This window comes from Malaclemys terrapin, chromosome 2 (assembly GCF_027887155.1).
Source record: "Malaclemys terrapin pileata isolate rMalTer1 chromosome 2, rMalTer1.hap1, whole genome shotgun sequence".
In the NCBI taxonomy this organism is placed as follows: domain Eukaryota; kingdom Metazoa; phylum Chordata; order Testudines; family Emydidae; genus Malaclemys; species Malaclemys terrapin.
In genome coordinates this window covers 43,701,999-43,714,983 of record NC_071506.1, presented here as the reverse complement: position 1 = coordinate 43,714,983, position 12,985 = coordinate 43,701,999, and the positions used below count along the sequence as shown (strand labels likewise).

At 43.6% G+C, this 12,985-nt stretch overlaps 1 protein-coding gene across 1 annotated transcript; it reads left to right on the top strand.

The window, feature by feature from the left end:
* The first annotated feature begins 1,279 nt into the window (after window positions 1-1,279).
* On the top strand, window positions 1,280-3,279 carry LOC128832723 (SRRM2 protein homolog rsr-2-like). Its single transcript, XM_054020306.1, has 2 exons — window positions 1,280-1,550; window positions 2,614-3,279. Exons 1-2 carry the CDS (start codon window positions 1,535-1,537, stop codon window positions 3,147-3,149), a joined length of 552 nt encoding a protein of 183 aa, XP_053876281.1. The 5' UTR covers window positions 1,280-1,534; the 3' UTR covers window positions 3,150-3,279.
* The last annotated feature ends 9,706 nt before the right edge of the window (window positions 3,280-12,985 follow it).

Sequence of the window (12,985 nt, the reverse complement as noted above, 5' to 3'; positions counted from 1 at the left end):
GTCACCTCCTACAAGACAAGCCCAATAAAGAAAATAACAGAACACCACTAGCTGTCACCTTCAGCCCCCAACTAAAACCTCTCCAGCGCATCATCAAAGATCTACAATCTATCCTGAAAGATGATCCCTCACTCTAACAGATCTTGGGAAACAGACCTGTCCTCGCTTACAGACAACCTCCCAACCTGAAGCAAATACTCACCAGCAACCACACATCACTGAACAAAAACACTGACGCAGGAACCTATCCTTGCAACAAAGTCGGATGCCAACTCTGTCCACATATCTATTCAAGTGACATCATCATAGGACCTATTCACATCAGCCATACCATCAGGGGCTCGTTCACCTGCACATCTACCAATGTGATATATGCCATCATGTGCCAGCAATGCCCCTCTGCCATGTACATTGGCCAAACCGGACAGTCTCTAGCAAAAGAATTAATGGACACAAATCTGACATCAGGAATCATAATACTCAAAAATCAGTGGGAGAACACTTTAACCTGTCTGGTCATTCAATGACAGACCTGCGGGTGGCTATTTTACAAAAGAAAAGCTTCAAAACCAGACTCCAACGAGAGACTGCTGAACTGGAATTGATATGCAAACTAGATACAATCAACTAAGGCCTGGTCTACACTACGACTTTAATTCGGATTTATCAGCTTTAATTCGAATTAACCCTGCAACCGTCCACACAACGACGCTAGTTATTTCGATGTAAAGGGCCCTTTAAATCGATTTCTGTACTCCACCCCGACGAGCGGAGTAGCGCCAAAATCGATTTTAACATTTCGAATTAAGGATAGTGTGGCCGCAATTCGATGGTATTGGCCTCCGGGAGCTATCCCACAGTGCATCATTGTGACCGCTCTGGACAGCAATCTAAACTCGGATGCACTGGCCAGGTAGACAGGAAAAGCCCTGCGAACATTTGAATTTCATTTCCTGTTTGCCCAGCGTGGCGAGCACAGGTGACCACAGATAGCTCATCAGCACAGGTAACGATGCAGGCTGATAATCGAAAAAGAGCACCAGCATGGACCGTGAGGGAGGTACTGGATCTGATCGCTGTATGGGGAGAGGATTCAGTGCTTGCAGAACTTCGTTCTAAAAGACGAAATGCAAAAACTTTTGAAAAAATCTCCAAGGGCATGATGGAGAGAGGCCACAATAGGGACTCTGAGCAGTGCCGCGTGAAAGTCAAGGAGCTCAGACAAGCCTATAAAAAAACAAAGGAGGCAAACGGTCGCTCCGGGTCAGAGCTGCGGACATGCCGCTTCTACGCCGAGCTGCATGCAATTCTAGGGGGGGCTGCCACCACTACCCCACCTGTGATCGTGGATTCTGGGTCGGGGATAGTCTCATCAGCGACGCCTGAGGATTCTGCCGATGGGGGAGAGGAGGAGGAGGAGGATGAGGATGAGCTTGCAGAGAGCACACAGCACTCCGTTCTCCCCAACAGCCAGGATCTTTTTCTCACCCTGACTGAAGTACCCTCCCAAGCCAGTACCCAAGACTCTGACCCCATGGAAGGGACCTCAGGTGAGTTTACCTTTTAAAATATAAAACTTGTTTTAAAAGCAAACGGTTTTTAATGATTACTTTGCCTGACTTTGCATTCGCGGTCAGTTCAGCTACTGGAAAAGTCTGTTAACGTGTCTGGGGATGGAGCGGAAATCCTCCAGGGATATCTCCATGAAGCTCTCCTGGAGGTACTCCGAAAGCCTTGCCAGAAGGTTTCTGGGCAGTGCATCCTTATTCCCTCCTCCATGGTAGGACACTTGACCACGCCATGCTTGCAGCAAGTAATCTGGTATCATTGCCTGACAAAGCCTGGCAGCGTATGGTCCCGGTGTTTGCTGGCATTCAAGCAACATCCGTTCTTTATCTTGTTGTGTAATCCTCAGGAGAGTGATATCACTCCTAGTAACCTGGTTGAAATACGGGAACTTAATTAAGGGGACAGAGGTGGCCGTTCCTACTGGGCTGTTTGCCTGTGGCGGAAAATAAATCCTTCCCTGCAGTTAGCCAAGCGCAGATGGGAAATTGGCCCTGAGCTTTTCGCGTTTGGCTAGCAGAGATCTTCCCTGTTACCAGCCACGCGGTGGGGGGAGGGGTACCGTGATCATCCCAGAGAATTCATGGCGGGAGGGGGGCGGCGGCGGGGGGGGGGGGTGGTTAGTTTGGTGCCTGCAGGGATCTTCCCTGATACCAGCCACGCGGTGGGGAGGAGGGGTACAGCGATCATCCCAGAGAATTCATGGCGAGAGGGGGGGTGGTTAGTTTGTTTTCTGCTGCTGCTGAATGTTAACAGAAAAACTGCAGCACTCTACAGGCTATGCTCGGTATGTGGGAAAGGAGGGCGCAGAAGCTGTAAGACAATGGCTTACCATGGCCGCATGCAAGCCGAATTCTGTTGCCCAGACCTGTGATCTCTAGCAGCAAAGCCACAGGCACTCAGCATTAAGAGGCAAAATGCGACCTTGCACAGAAATCACATGTGCTATGTAATGTGAATAGTGTTGGTCACCGTGAAAGAGTATAAGCATTGTTCTGCAAAATGTAGCTTTTTAAACAATTCTCTCTTTTTTCCCCCTCCCTACAGCAGCTGCAAATTCCTCAAGCCTCCCTCCTCCATCCCGAAGGTTATCACAGATAAGGCGTCGTAAGAAGAGAATGCGAGACGAGATGTTTTCTGAAATTATGGAATCCAGCCGCAGTGACAGAGCTCATCTGAATGAGTGGAAGGAAACAGTTTCCAAGTATAGGAAAGAAGCCAGTGAACGTGAGGACAGGAGGGACCAACGTGAGGACAGGAGGGACCAACGTGAGGACAGGAGGGACCAACGTGAGGAGAGGAGAGACGCTCGAGATGAGAGGTGGCGGCAGGAAGACCAGAGGAGGCAGGATGCAACGCTGGGGCTGCTGCGTGAGCAAACAGACATGCTCCGGCGTCTGGTGGAGCTTCAGGAACGGCTGCTGGAAAACAGACTGCCGCTTCAGCCCCTGTTCCACCCTCCCCCCTCCCCATGTTCCGTATCCTCCTCACCCAGACGTGTAGGAACGCGGGGGGGGAGGCTCCGTACACCTTCCCATTCCACCCCAGTAGACAGCCCAAGCAAAAGGCTGTCATTTTTTTAACCTTTTCTTTGTGGCTTTTTCCTTCCCAGCAATCCTCCTCCCAAATACCACCTGGGTTCCCTCCCTCTTTTTCTAATCTATTAATAAAGAATAAATGATTTTTAAATGATAGTGACTTTATTTGGTTTGAAAGAAAGATGGGGGAAGGGGGAGGGTGGGTTCCTTACAGAAAATCAGTCAATAAAGGGGGCGGGTTTTCATGAAGGAGAAACAAACAGATATTTCACACTGTAGCCTGGCCAGTCATGAAACTGGTTTTTAAAGCTTCTCTGATGCACAGCGCTTCCTGGTGTGCTCTTCTAATCGCCCTGGTGTCTGGCTGCGCGTAATCAGCAGCCAGGCGATTTGCCTCAGCCTCCCACCCCGCCATAAAGGTCTCCCCCTTACTTTCACAGAGATTGTGGAGCACACAGCAAGCAGAAATAACAATGGGGAGATTTCTTTGGCTGAGGTCAGAGCGAGTCAATAATGATCGCCAGCGACCTTTTAAACGGCCAAATGCACATTCTACAACCATTCTGCACTTGCTTAGCCTGTAGTTAAACAGCTCCTGACTCCTGTCCAGGCTGCCTGTGTACGGCTTCATAAGCCATGGCATTAAGGGGTAGGCCCCCCAAGAATAACTATTGGCATTTCAACATCCCCAACGGTTATTTTCTGGTCCGGAAAGTAAGTCCCTTGCTGCAGCCCTTTAAACAGAGTAGTGTTCCTGAAGACGCGAGCGTCATGAACCCTTCCCGCCCAGCCCGCGTTGATGTTGGTGAAACGTCCCTTGTGATCCACAAGTGCTTGCAGCACCATTGAAAAGTACCCCTTGCGGTTTATGTACTCGGTGCCTTGGTGCTCCGGTGCCAAGATAGGGATATGGGTTCCGTCTATCGCCCCACCACAGTTAGGGAATCCCATTGCAGCAAAACCATCCACTATAGCCTGCACATTTCCCAGAGTCACTAACTTTCGTAGCAGCACTTGAGTGATTGCTTTGGCTACTTGCATCACAGCAGCCCCCACAGTAGATTTGCCCACTCCAAATTGATTCCCGACTGACCGGTAGCTGTCTGGCGTTGCAAGCTTCCACAGGGCTATCGCCACGCGCTTCTCGACTGTGAGGGCTGCTCTCATCTTGGTATTCTGGCGTTTCAGGGCAGGGGACAGCAAGTCACAAAGTTCCATGAAAGTGCCCTTACGCATGCGAAAGTTCTGCAGCCACTGGGAATCGTCCCACACCTGCAACACTATGCGGTCCCACCAGTCTGTGCTTGTTTCCCTTGCCCAGAATCGGCGTTCCATGGATAGAATCTGCCCCATTAACAACATGATCTCCAAAGCACCGGGGCCCGTGGTTTCACAGAATTCTGTATACGTGTCCGTGTCCATGTCCATGTCAATGTCCTCATCATGCTTGTCGCTGCGCTGCCGCCGCCGCTGCCTCCTCGCCTCGTTTTTCTGGTCCTGGCTGAGCATAAACTCCACGAGAATGCGCGAGGTGTTTACAATGTTCATGACTGCTGTCTTGAGCTCAGCGGGCTCCATGCTTGCCGTGGTATGGAGTCTGCAGTGTTCACCCACCCAGGAAAAAAGGCGCGAAAATGGTAGTCTGCCGTCCGTTGCTTTCATGCAGGGAGGGAGGGAGGGAGGAAGGAGGTGAGGCTGTACCCAGAACCACCTGCGACGATGTTTTTTGTCCCATCAGGCACTGGGATCTCAACCCAGAATTCCAATGGGCGCGGGAGACTGCGGGAACTATGGGATAGCTATGGGATAGCTACCCACAGTGCAACGGTGTAGAAATCGACGCTAGCCCCGGTACTTGGACGCACACCACCGAATTAATGTGCTTAGTGTGGCCGCATTCATTTCGACTTTATACAACCTGTTTTTCAAATCCGAATTATATAAATTTGGACTAATCCCGTAGTGTAGACATACCCTTAGGCTTGAATAAGGACTGGGAATGGCTGAGCCATTACAAACATTGAATCTATCTCCCCTAGTAAGTATTCTCACACTTCTTATCAAACTGTCTGTACTGGGCTATCTTGATTATCACTTCAAACGTTTTTTTTTCTCTTACTTAATTGGCCTCTCAGAGTTGGTAAGACAACTCCCACCTGTTCATGCTCTCTGTATGTGTGTATATATATCTCCTCAATATATGTTCCATTCTATGCATCTGAAGAAGTGGGCTGTAGCCCACAAAAGCTTATGCTCTAATAAATTTGTTAGTCTCTAAGGTGCCACAAGTACTCCTGTTCTTTTTGTGGATACAGACTAACACGGCTGCTACTCTGAAACCTATCAAAACCAGAGCATCTCATTCTGTCTGAGGAATACACAGTGTGGGAATAGATAAATTTAGGCAGATTAATACAGTATTATCAGCCTATATCTGATATTTGAACATGATTAAGGACCATTTCAGCAAGATACTTAAGCACATGCATGACTTTAAACACATGAAAATTCCTATTGCAATGAATGGAACTATTCATGCACCTGAACTTAGGTATGTACTTTATGGAATCAGGGTCTTAACATTTAGGGAAAGTGACCTGGGCCTGCTGACATGCAGTGCTACATTATGCATTACAGCACCACTCATTTATTGAACTTGGACTTTACCAATGTAATGGGAATAATAAAAATTAAAACAGTTAGCAATCAGCCCGACCCAAAACCCTAGATCTGAACATCCCCAATCTTTGAGAAAGTTCAGAACCAGCTCCAAATTTTGCAGCTCAGGCTGATTGTTTTTAATAATTATTGATTAATAATTAACACTTTGCACCTGTAGAGGAAGGGAAATAGGGAGAACATTCCTGTGCTAGCCCTGCGGGGATGTTTGTCCTGCTGCACCACAATATACTGCTCCACTAGCACATGTTTACAGACTAAGGAAAATCAAGAGACATTATTTTTATTAGTTAGCTTTTATTTTTGATTATTTGTGCATTAGCAGCATGGAATGAAGATGTGCTATGTAGAGAAGTTATTATTTGCTAATTTGCAGCTTGTAAAATACACAGCACACTATCTATTATGTATCATGCATTACAATTACAACAACAGTTTAATTAATCACCAGCACCCTGTTTTGTAGCAGTCTGCTACTGAATTCTGGGTAATGGCGTTGTTTACCATTTAGCAAATAGCAACATTTCACTCTGTTTCACTACATTAAACTGCTCAAATAAAGCAAACGGATATTGAAAAGAGTTGGCCATCTGCCTTTATTTTCTTTTACTTTTGTTAAGGAAGGGGGGGGGACCCACCACCTCCCCTGAAAGGAGAAAGAACACAGCCATGAAACTGATAGTGACAAAAAACACCCTTTTTTATCAGGTCAAAATCTCATCTAAATGCAGTTCTGATGAATGGTAAAAAAGCTTGCTTTGTGGATTTGGAGTGGGTCTCAAGACCAGCAATGAAGTCTAATGATTATTTAATGGTGCCGCACTTGAAGCCGGATTATGTGAGACTCCCTCCCCTGTTAAGAGTTTGATGAATAGGTTTTGTGACAGCCATTTAGGAATAAACAAGAATTCATCAGTCTGCATAAGAAGAAGCCAGTTTATAGATTAAGTTTCTTGAGGTAATTCATGAGGTCAGTCCCATTTAGATGTAGACTATTAGGGCTCAGCTTTTGAGAGTGGCCATACAAGGGAGTTACTCCAAATGGACCCCTCTAACACAAAGCCCCCTTTCAGAAGGAAGCCTGAAATTTTTATGACCCTGCTGCTAGGAAGCACATCAACTTGTCACTGTGAAGATCTGCTGGGGCAGGACCTCATCACTCTATTAAAGAGCTCTGTGACCCTATTGATTTGAAGTATTTAAAGCAGGGGTGAAGTTCAAAGCAATTTCTTTTCTATACTATTACTCAGCCTCTCTGTGTCTTGGCTCTAAAACATCTGCTGTCAGTTCCTCTCTGGTGTCTGACTCTGGAATCTGTCACTGGAGAACACAGTAGTTTTATTTAGAATAAATTGGATTCCTTTTCAGTTTTCAGCATTTCGTATTGTGATCAATGGTTTACACTCCTTCATGTGCCAAGAGACTTAACTGCAAGTGTATCTTCTTATGTCTCTTTAGAGCAGGACTCAACTAGAATTTGCTCCTGAGGCTCTATAATCAAATCTATCCATACTACTAGGTAAGCAGCCACCAGTTTTTCTAATTGGTCAACAATCAGCCAAAATAATAACCTTTCATTTTCCAAAAACAAAAGAAAAAAATAGCATCACAGATTGTTGCTCTGGCACTGAAACACTAACGGGATCTTTTATTTGCTTGGAGGGGAAAAAAACCCACTGAGTAAATAACTCGGTTATTTTTTAATGTCAGCAAGTAAACAGTATAGCTAGTTTTGAAAGGTGTTTTTTCAAAACAATACATGCTCCATACTTCTGTAGAAAAGCTGCAGGCACCAGGGCACCTTTTGAGTGGTTAATAATACATTAGGTTTGGTGTATGCATTACAGATGTGCTTGTGTGATGCTGGGAAAGTTACGCAAGACTGTGTGGCGGGTGAGATTAATATTCAGTTCTGATGATGTCAGACAAAACATTCAAGATAAAAATGAGAAATGGGATGGAAATGTTAATGAAACTGTTACAAAAATTATTGAAAATAGTGAAACATAGCAACAGCAAGAAGTTAGAGGGTTTATATACGAGATAATGTACAGAATGATACAAATCATATCTATTATCTTCACCTAGAGAACTCACTGCTGATGTGAAAAATGTGCCGTCTCTCAGGGGTACTCTGTCAAATAACTATCATGTTAATAAGAGACATTTTTATCACACAGTTTAATTGCCTAATATATCCAAAGATATAGGGCTACATCCTCAGTTGGTATAAATATATCTATTACCTTCAGTGGAAATATGCCAATTTATTTACCAGCTGAAAATCTGCCCCATAATGTATGTTGCTGTCACTTATTAATACTTGCATTTTACACAAAGCTACTTATTAAACTAAATGTGTTTCCAAAGGCATGGATTATGTTTACAGAGATGGCAATTGCAGTTTCTTCAGTGGTATCTTCAAGTATCAGTATCTAGATGTGCTGCAGACCTATGTACCTATTGCTTGTCAGTCATAATGTGTGTCTTTTGTAGCTTTGCATTTCCTTTAGTCAGCAAGGAAATTGTGTTACTGCAGTTCGAGGTCAACAGTAAATATACCAGCAGAAACGGTGCCTGAGAATTTTCAATAAAGAAGGAACAAAAGATTAGGGAAGGAGATAATAGTTTGTATTCTGCTTCTCTGAAGAAAAAGGTGATTAACAAAATTCTACACCATTTCTTCTATCTTTCATTTTAAAAAATTGAGCTGGTAGAAGTCCCTGGGAACAGAACACCATTGCAAGCTGATATCATCTTGTGTTCATGCTCCTGAATATGTTGGCATTTACGGCACATTCTCCCAGAGTGTATTTCAAAATGAAACTGAAACTTGATGGACCAACTGTACTCCATTAAAAAAAAATTATTAAAAACACCATTTTTTCCCTTAGCCAAGAAAAAGTGATAGTTCCAAAACACAATTTCTTTGCCATATAAATCTACATATTGAAGTTCAGTCCAAAGGCAACAAATTAGAACAGTTTTTCTTATTTTTTAATGCTATGAATGATACCAGAATTTATAGTGTGTGCAAATTTCTTACTGTGTTAATAGCTCCCTCCCCCTCCCCACTCCCCTGTTTATATCCCACAGCATATGTTATATCCAGAATCACAAGGAAACTGGAGTTTTAGGGATGGAGGGAGAGGCAAATATAGAAGTTAGACCTAATTACTGTGAAAACCTTTGGACGAAAGATACAGAAATTTACAGAATAAATGCAAAGGAAACATAGGCAAATATTTCTGTAAAATATCCACTGTTGTATTATGTATTTATAATCTATTATGTATTTATAACCTAAAAAGCAGATTCAAATTTCAAGTCCACAGCTTTTCCCACATCACTAAAGGAAATTCAAGCTTTGTGCCCATCTGCATACAGCTACACTGCCTGTTTGGAGATAATGTATCAGTCTTAGGGGTTTGTACAGGTATCCTTCATTATAACAGCTGAGTGCACTGTGGGTCAAATTCTCACTAGATGTTTGTCTATCAGGCTTTTTTTTAAAAGAGAGGAAGTATATTCCTTTCTAGTTTGATCTCCATAACATTATCTTATTTAAGATGTGCTTTGGTTCAGACTGGTGGAAGAAATGGCACATGCTGCATCTACCTTTCTGTCACCAGTACAGGGGCACAGAGGAAAAAAGGGGACATGGCTTCCTAAAAGGTGTATATGTTCCACCCAGGCAGCTCTGCAGTTGCTGCCCCTACTATCTGATGTAGCCCACAGCATGAGAACAATTTATTAGGGCTGTTGAAAATTTTCCAACGTATTTTTGATAGAAAATTCATTTTTGATTAGACAGATTTTGTGTGTAAAAAGTGTCTGCTTTTGATAGAAAATTTTGATGTTTTCAAAAAATTTTTTGTCCAAAACTGAAATAGTTTGATTTGGATATCCCACCACAGTGCCTCATGGGAGTTGTACTTCAGAAGCCTCAAGCCCTCATTCTCTTCTATGGGCTGGGCTCCCCAGCCACGTTTAATCTGCCATGATGCATTTCATCTCCCTCACCAACAGGGAATATCATGGTGTGTGATGGGAGATGTCTGCCTCAGCAAGTCCAGCCTATAGAGGAGAATAAGTGCATGAGGCACCTAAACTACAAGTCCTGTGATGCACCATCGTGGCATTTCAAAATTGGAATATTTGGCTTTTGATTTTTTTTTTCCAAAAAATATTTTTTGCAGGAAAAAATCCCATTTTCTAACCAGCTGTACAAATTATTCCAATTACAAAACAGACCAAGAAGTGAGTAGTGTGGTAGGTTCTTACTTATCTCCCAGAAGCTAGCTTACTTGCTGGAACTCACTAGGAGCCAGCAAGGCTTGAAGTAGAGTCACAGACAGAAAATTCTGAGGTGAACAAGTCACTAGTAATGTTTTAAATAGCTCTGTGGTTTTATGAGAAACTAATGGAATTTCACTGTTAGGTAATGACAGACCCAGACTTCTTTAAGACCACTTTATCTCTGGGGAATATCAAGATCTCCAGCCTTGAGATGGAGAACAGGCTGCTCCTCTAGCACCAAACCCTTTACTCCAGCACCCTGTTGACAACTGAATCCAAATTCTCAGCTGGTATAATTCCATTTACGTCAATGGAGCTGTGCCAAATGAAAATGTGATCCCAGGTTGGGGGAGTCATTGGACATTTCTGATCTACCAGCATCCACTCCCCACATTCCATGCTGAAGATGCCCTGCTACAAGACACACACTTCATTTTAAATAGATATTTATTTCATTTTGGGAGCAGTCTCATTTAAAATTAGGGGCTTTGCAATATTAAAATTAAGAAAATGCATAGGTAAAATAAATCATTTTCTTATCAAGCTGCCATTTCATCATTGACACTCAGACTATCCCAAGTTAAGGCGGGAGTAGAAACAGGAACAAGGTTTCATCTTAAAAGGACATTGTATGTCACAATGCTCTTTCTTTAGTATTTAGGCCTGATACTGATATCACTTATTATACCAGTTCTACATCAAGTGAGTTGCTCCTGATTTAAACCAGCGTAAATGAAAACAAAAACAGACCCACATTTGATAATTAACGTTTCAGATCCTTAAATGTAATTCTGTTTCCATAGTATTTTTGCTGCTGTGCTGAACACAGTGGTTTCTTACAGTAGGGTTGCTTTTAAATACTGGGCTTTTCGCACTGATTGCTATCTTCAGAAAAAAGGCCATTGAAGACTTTTGATTTAATAGGGAAAAATATGGAAAGAAATCCCCAGGCTTTGTTTAAAATATACAAAGAAACTTATTCAGTAGATCATGTTTTGAATATTGAGATCATTGCCTAAATTCATCCCCAATGTAACTCATTTAAGCTGAATAATTTACCCGGTAGATGAATTTAGCCACTAGACCAGCGGTTCTCAAACTGGGGTATGCAGACCCCTGGGGGTCCATGAGGGTACTCCAGGAGGTGTGCAAGTCACGTCTGGGGCTGCCTACCCTGCTGATCAACTCCTCCCCCTCCCTCCCAGTGCCTCCTGCACACCACAGAAAAGCTGTTCAGCGGCATGCAGGAGGTGCTGGGAGGGATGGGGAGGAGTGGAGACGGGGCACATTTGGGGGAGGGGGCGGAAAGAGGCGAGGAAGAGGAGAGGCAGAGGTGGAGCAGGGGCGGGAAGAGGTGGGGTGGGGCAGGGTGGGGGTTTGGGGGAAGGGGTGGATAGGGGACGGCGCCTAGGGCTGAGCGGGGGTTGAGCATCCCCAGGGAAAATTAGATGCCGGCTTGGGAGACTGTGAACATTTTTTTAATCAAAATGGTGATCCTCGGGTTGCTAAAGTTTGAGAACTTCTGCACTAGACAGTTTTTCCTTCCCAGATCCTGCAAACCATTTCTCATGTAAGTGGTTTGCATCGACTTCACTGTGATTCCTCACGTGAACAAGGATTGTTCATCCGAGAATGGGTTTACAGACTGAGGCCCTTAAATTGTTTTGTATCTTAAATATTGATCTCCTGTATCTCTATGTTGCCACATATATCATTGCCTTTAATCATTCTTCCTCTACAGGTGGGTCATTTTTCCAATGCCTGGGTATTATGTGCTTTGCCACCAACAGAGATAATATCTCCCCATTCTAGATTGGTTAGTGGAATTCCTATCGCTATTGAAATATCATTAATCATGTTGTCATCACTTAAATCAATAATAATAATTAATAATTAACAATTATTTCTATATTTTAAGAATCTGCTAAAATATTGGAGGGAAAACAAATTTCTATTAATTAACAATAAATATAAAAAAGAAGACTATTTTGCTGTTGTACTTCCACTTGTATTACTGTAGCACCTACAGATACCAACTGAGATCATGGCTGCATGGTGTCAGGCACTGCACAGACACATAGAAAGAGAATCTCTTCCTCCCTCTAAATAGTTCATAAAGACAAAGAGGTGGGAGAGGAAACAGAGGCATGGAGCGGTGAACTGACTTCTTCAAGGTAATCTGGCAGATAAGTTGCAGAGTTGGGGATAAAATGCAGTTTTATCTGACACCCAGACCAGTTTCCTACTCAGTGTACAACTGTGACTCCAACTGATTTATCTCTGACCAGTTTCAGGCTCCCTCTCCTAGCGTTTCCAGATTCAAGCCTTTTTGTTTTTGTACTTGTCAGCAACATTGGAAATTGTTCCTTTTGGGGATGGAACATGCTATATCTTTTCTGTCTAGCTGGCTGCATGTTTTGGGGTTATTTTAGAATGTGAATGATGTGTATTTGTACTCTTAGTATAAAGCACTGGATACCTTGTCATAGGCAGCTTGTAAATAGGCTGAATAGAAAATCGATAGGGACCCTGTCCTCCTTTCTTCCTACAAACACTGATCCTGCATCAGCCTAATCAGTACAAGAGAGGAAGCAGATCTGAGCACCCTTTCAGGTAACGAAAGAAACTCACTCCACAAGTGCACACCCCTTTCCATAACCTGTGCACATTTCTACACTGCCCCCTTAGATTGCAGCATGTACTGTAGCAGCCAATGGGGGCTAAAACACTTACTTCTGCTCAGTTGAAGGAGTTACCTGATATAGGCACCTGAGCCACACAGTGGGATAGCAAGGAGTGTTGCCACCTATTCAGGTGTGTTTTATTTCCTTCTCCACAGGCATAAATTTAGCCATTTAGAATTTGGCCCATCAATGTGCAATTTTGGATCATAGGAGCTTGAA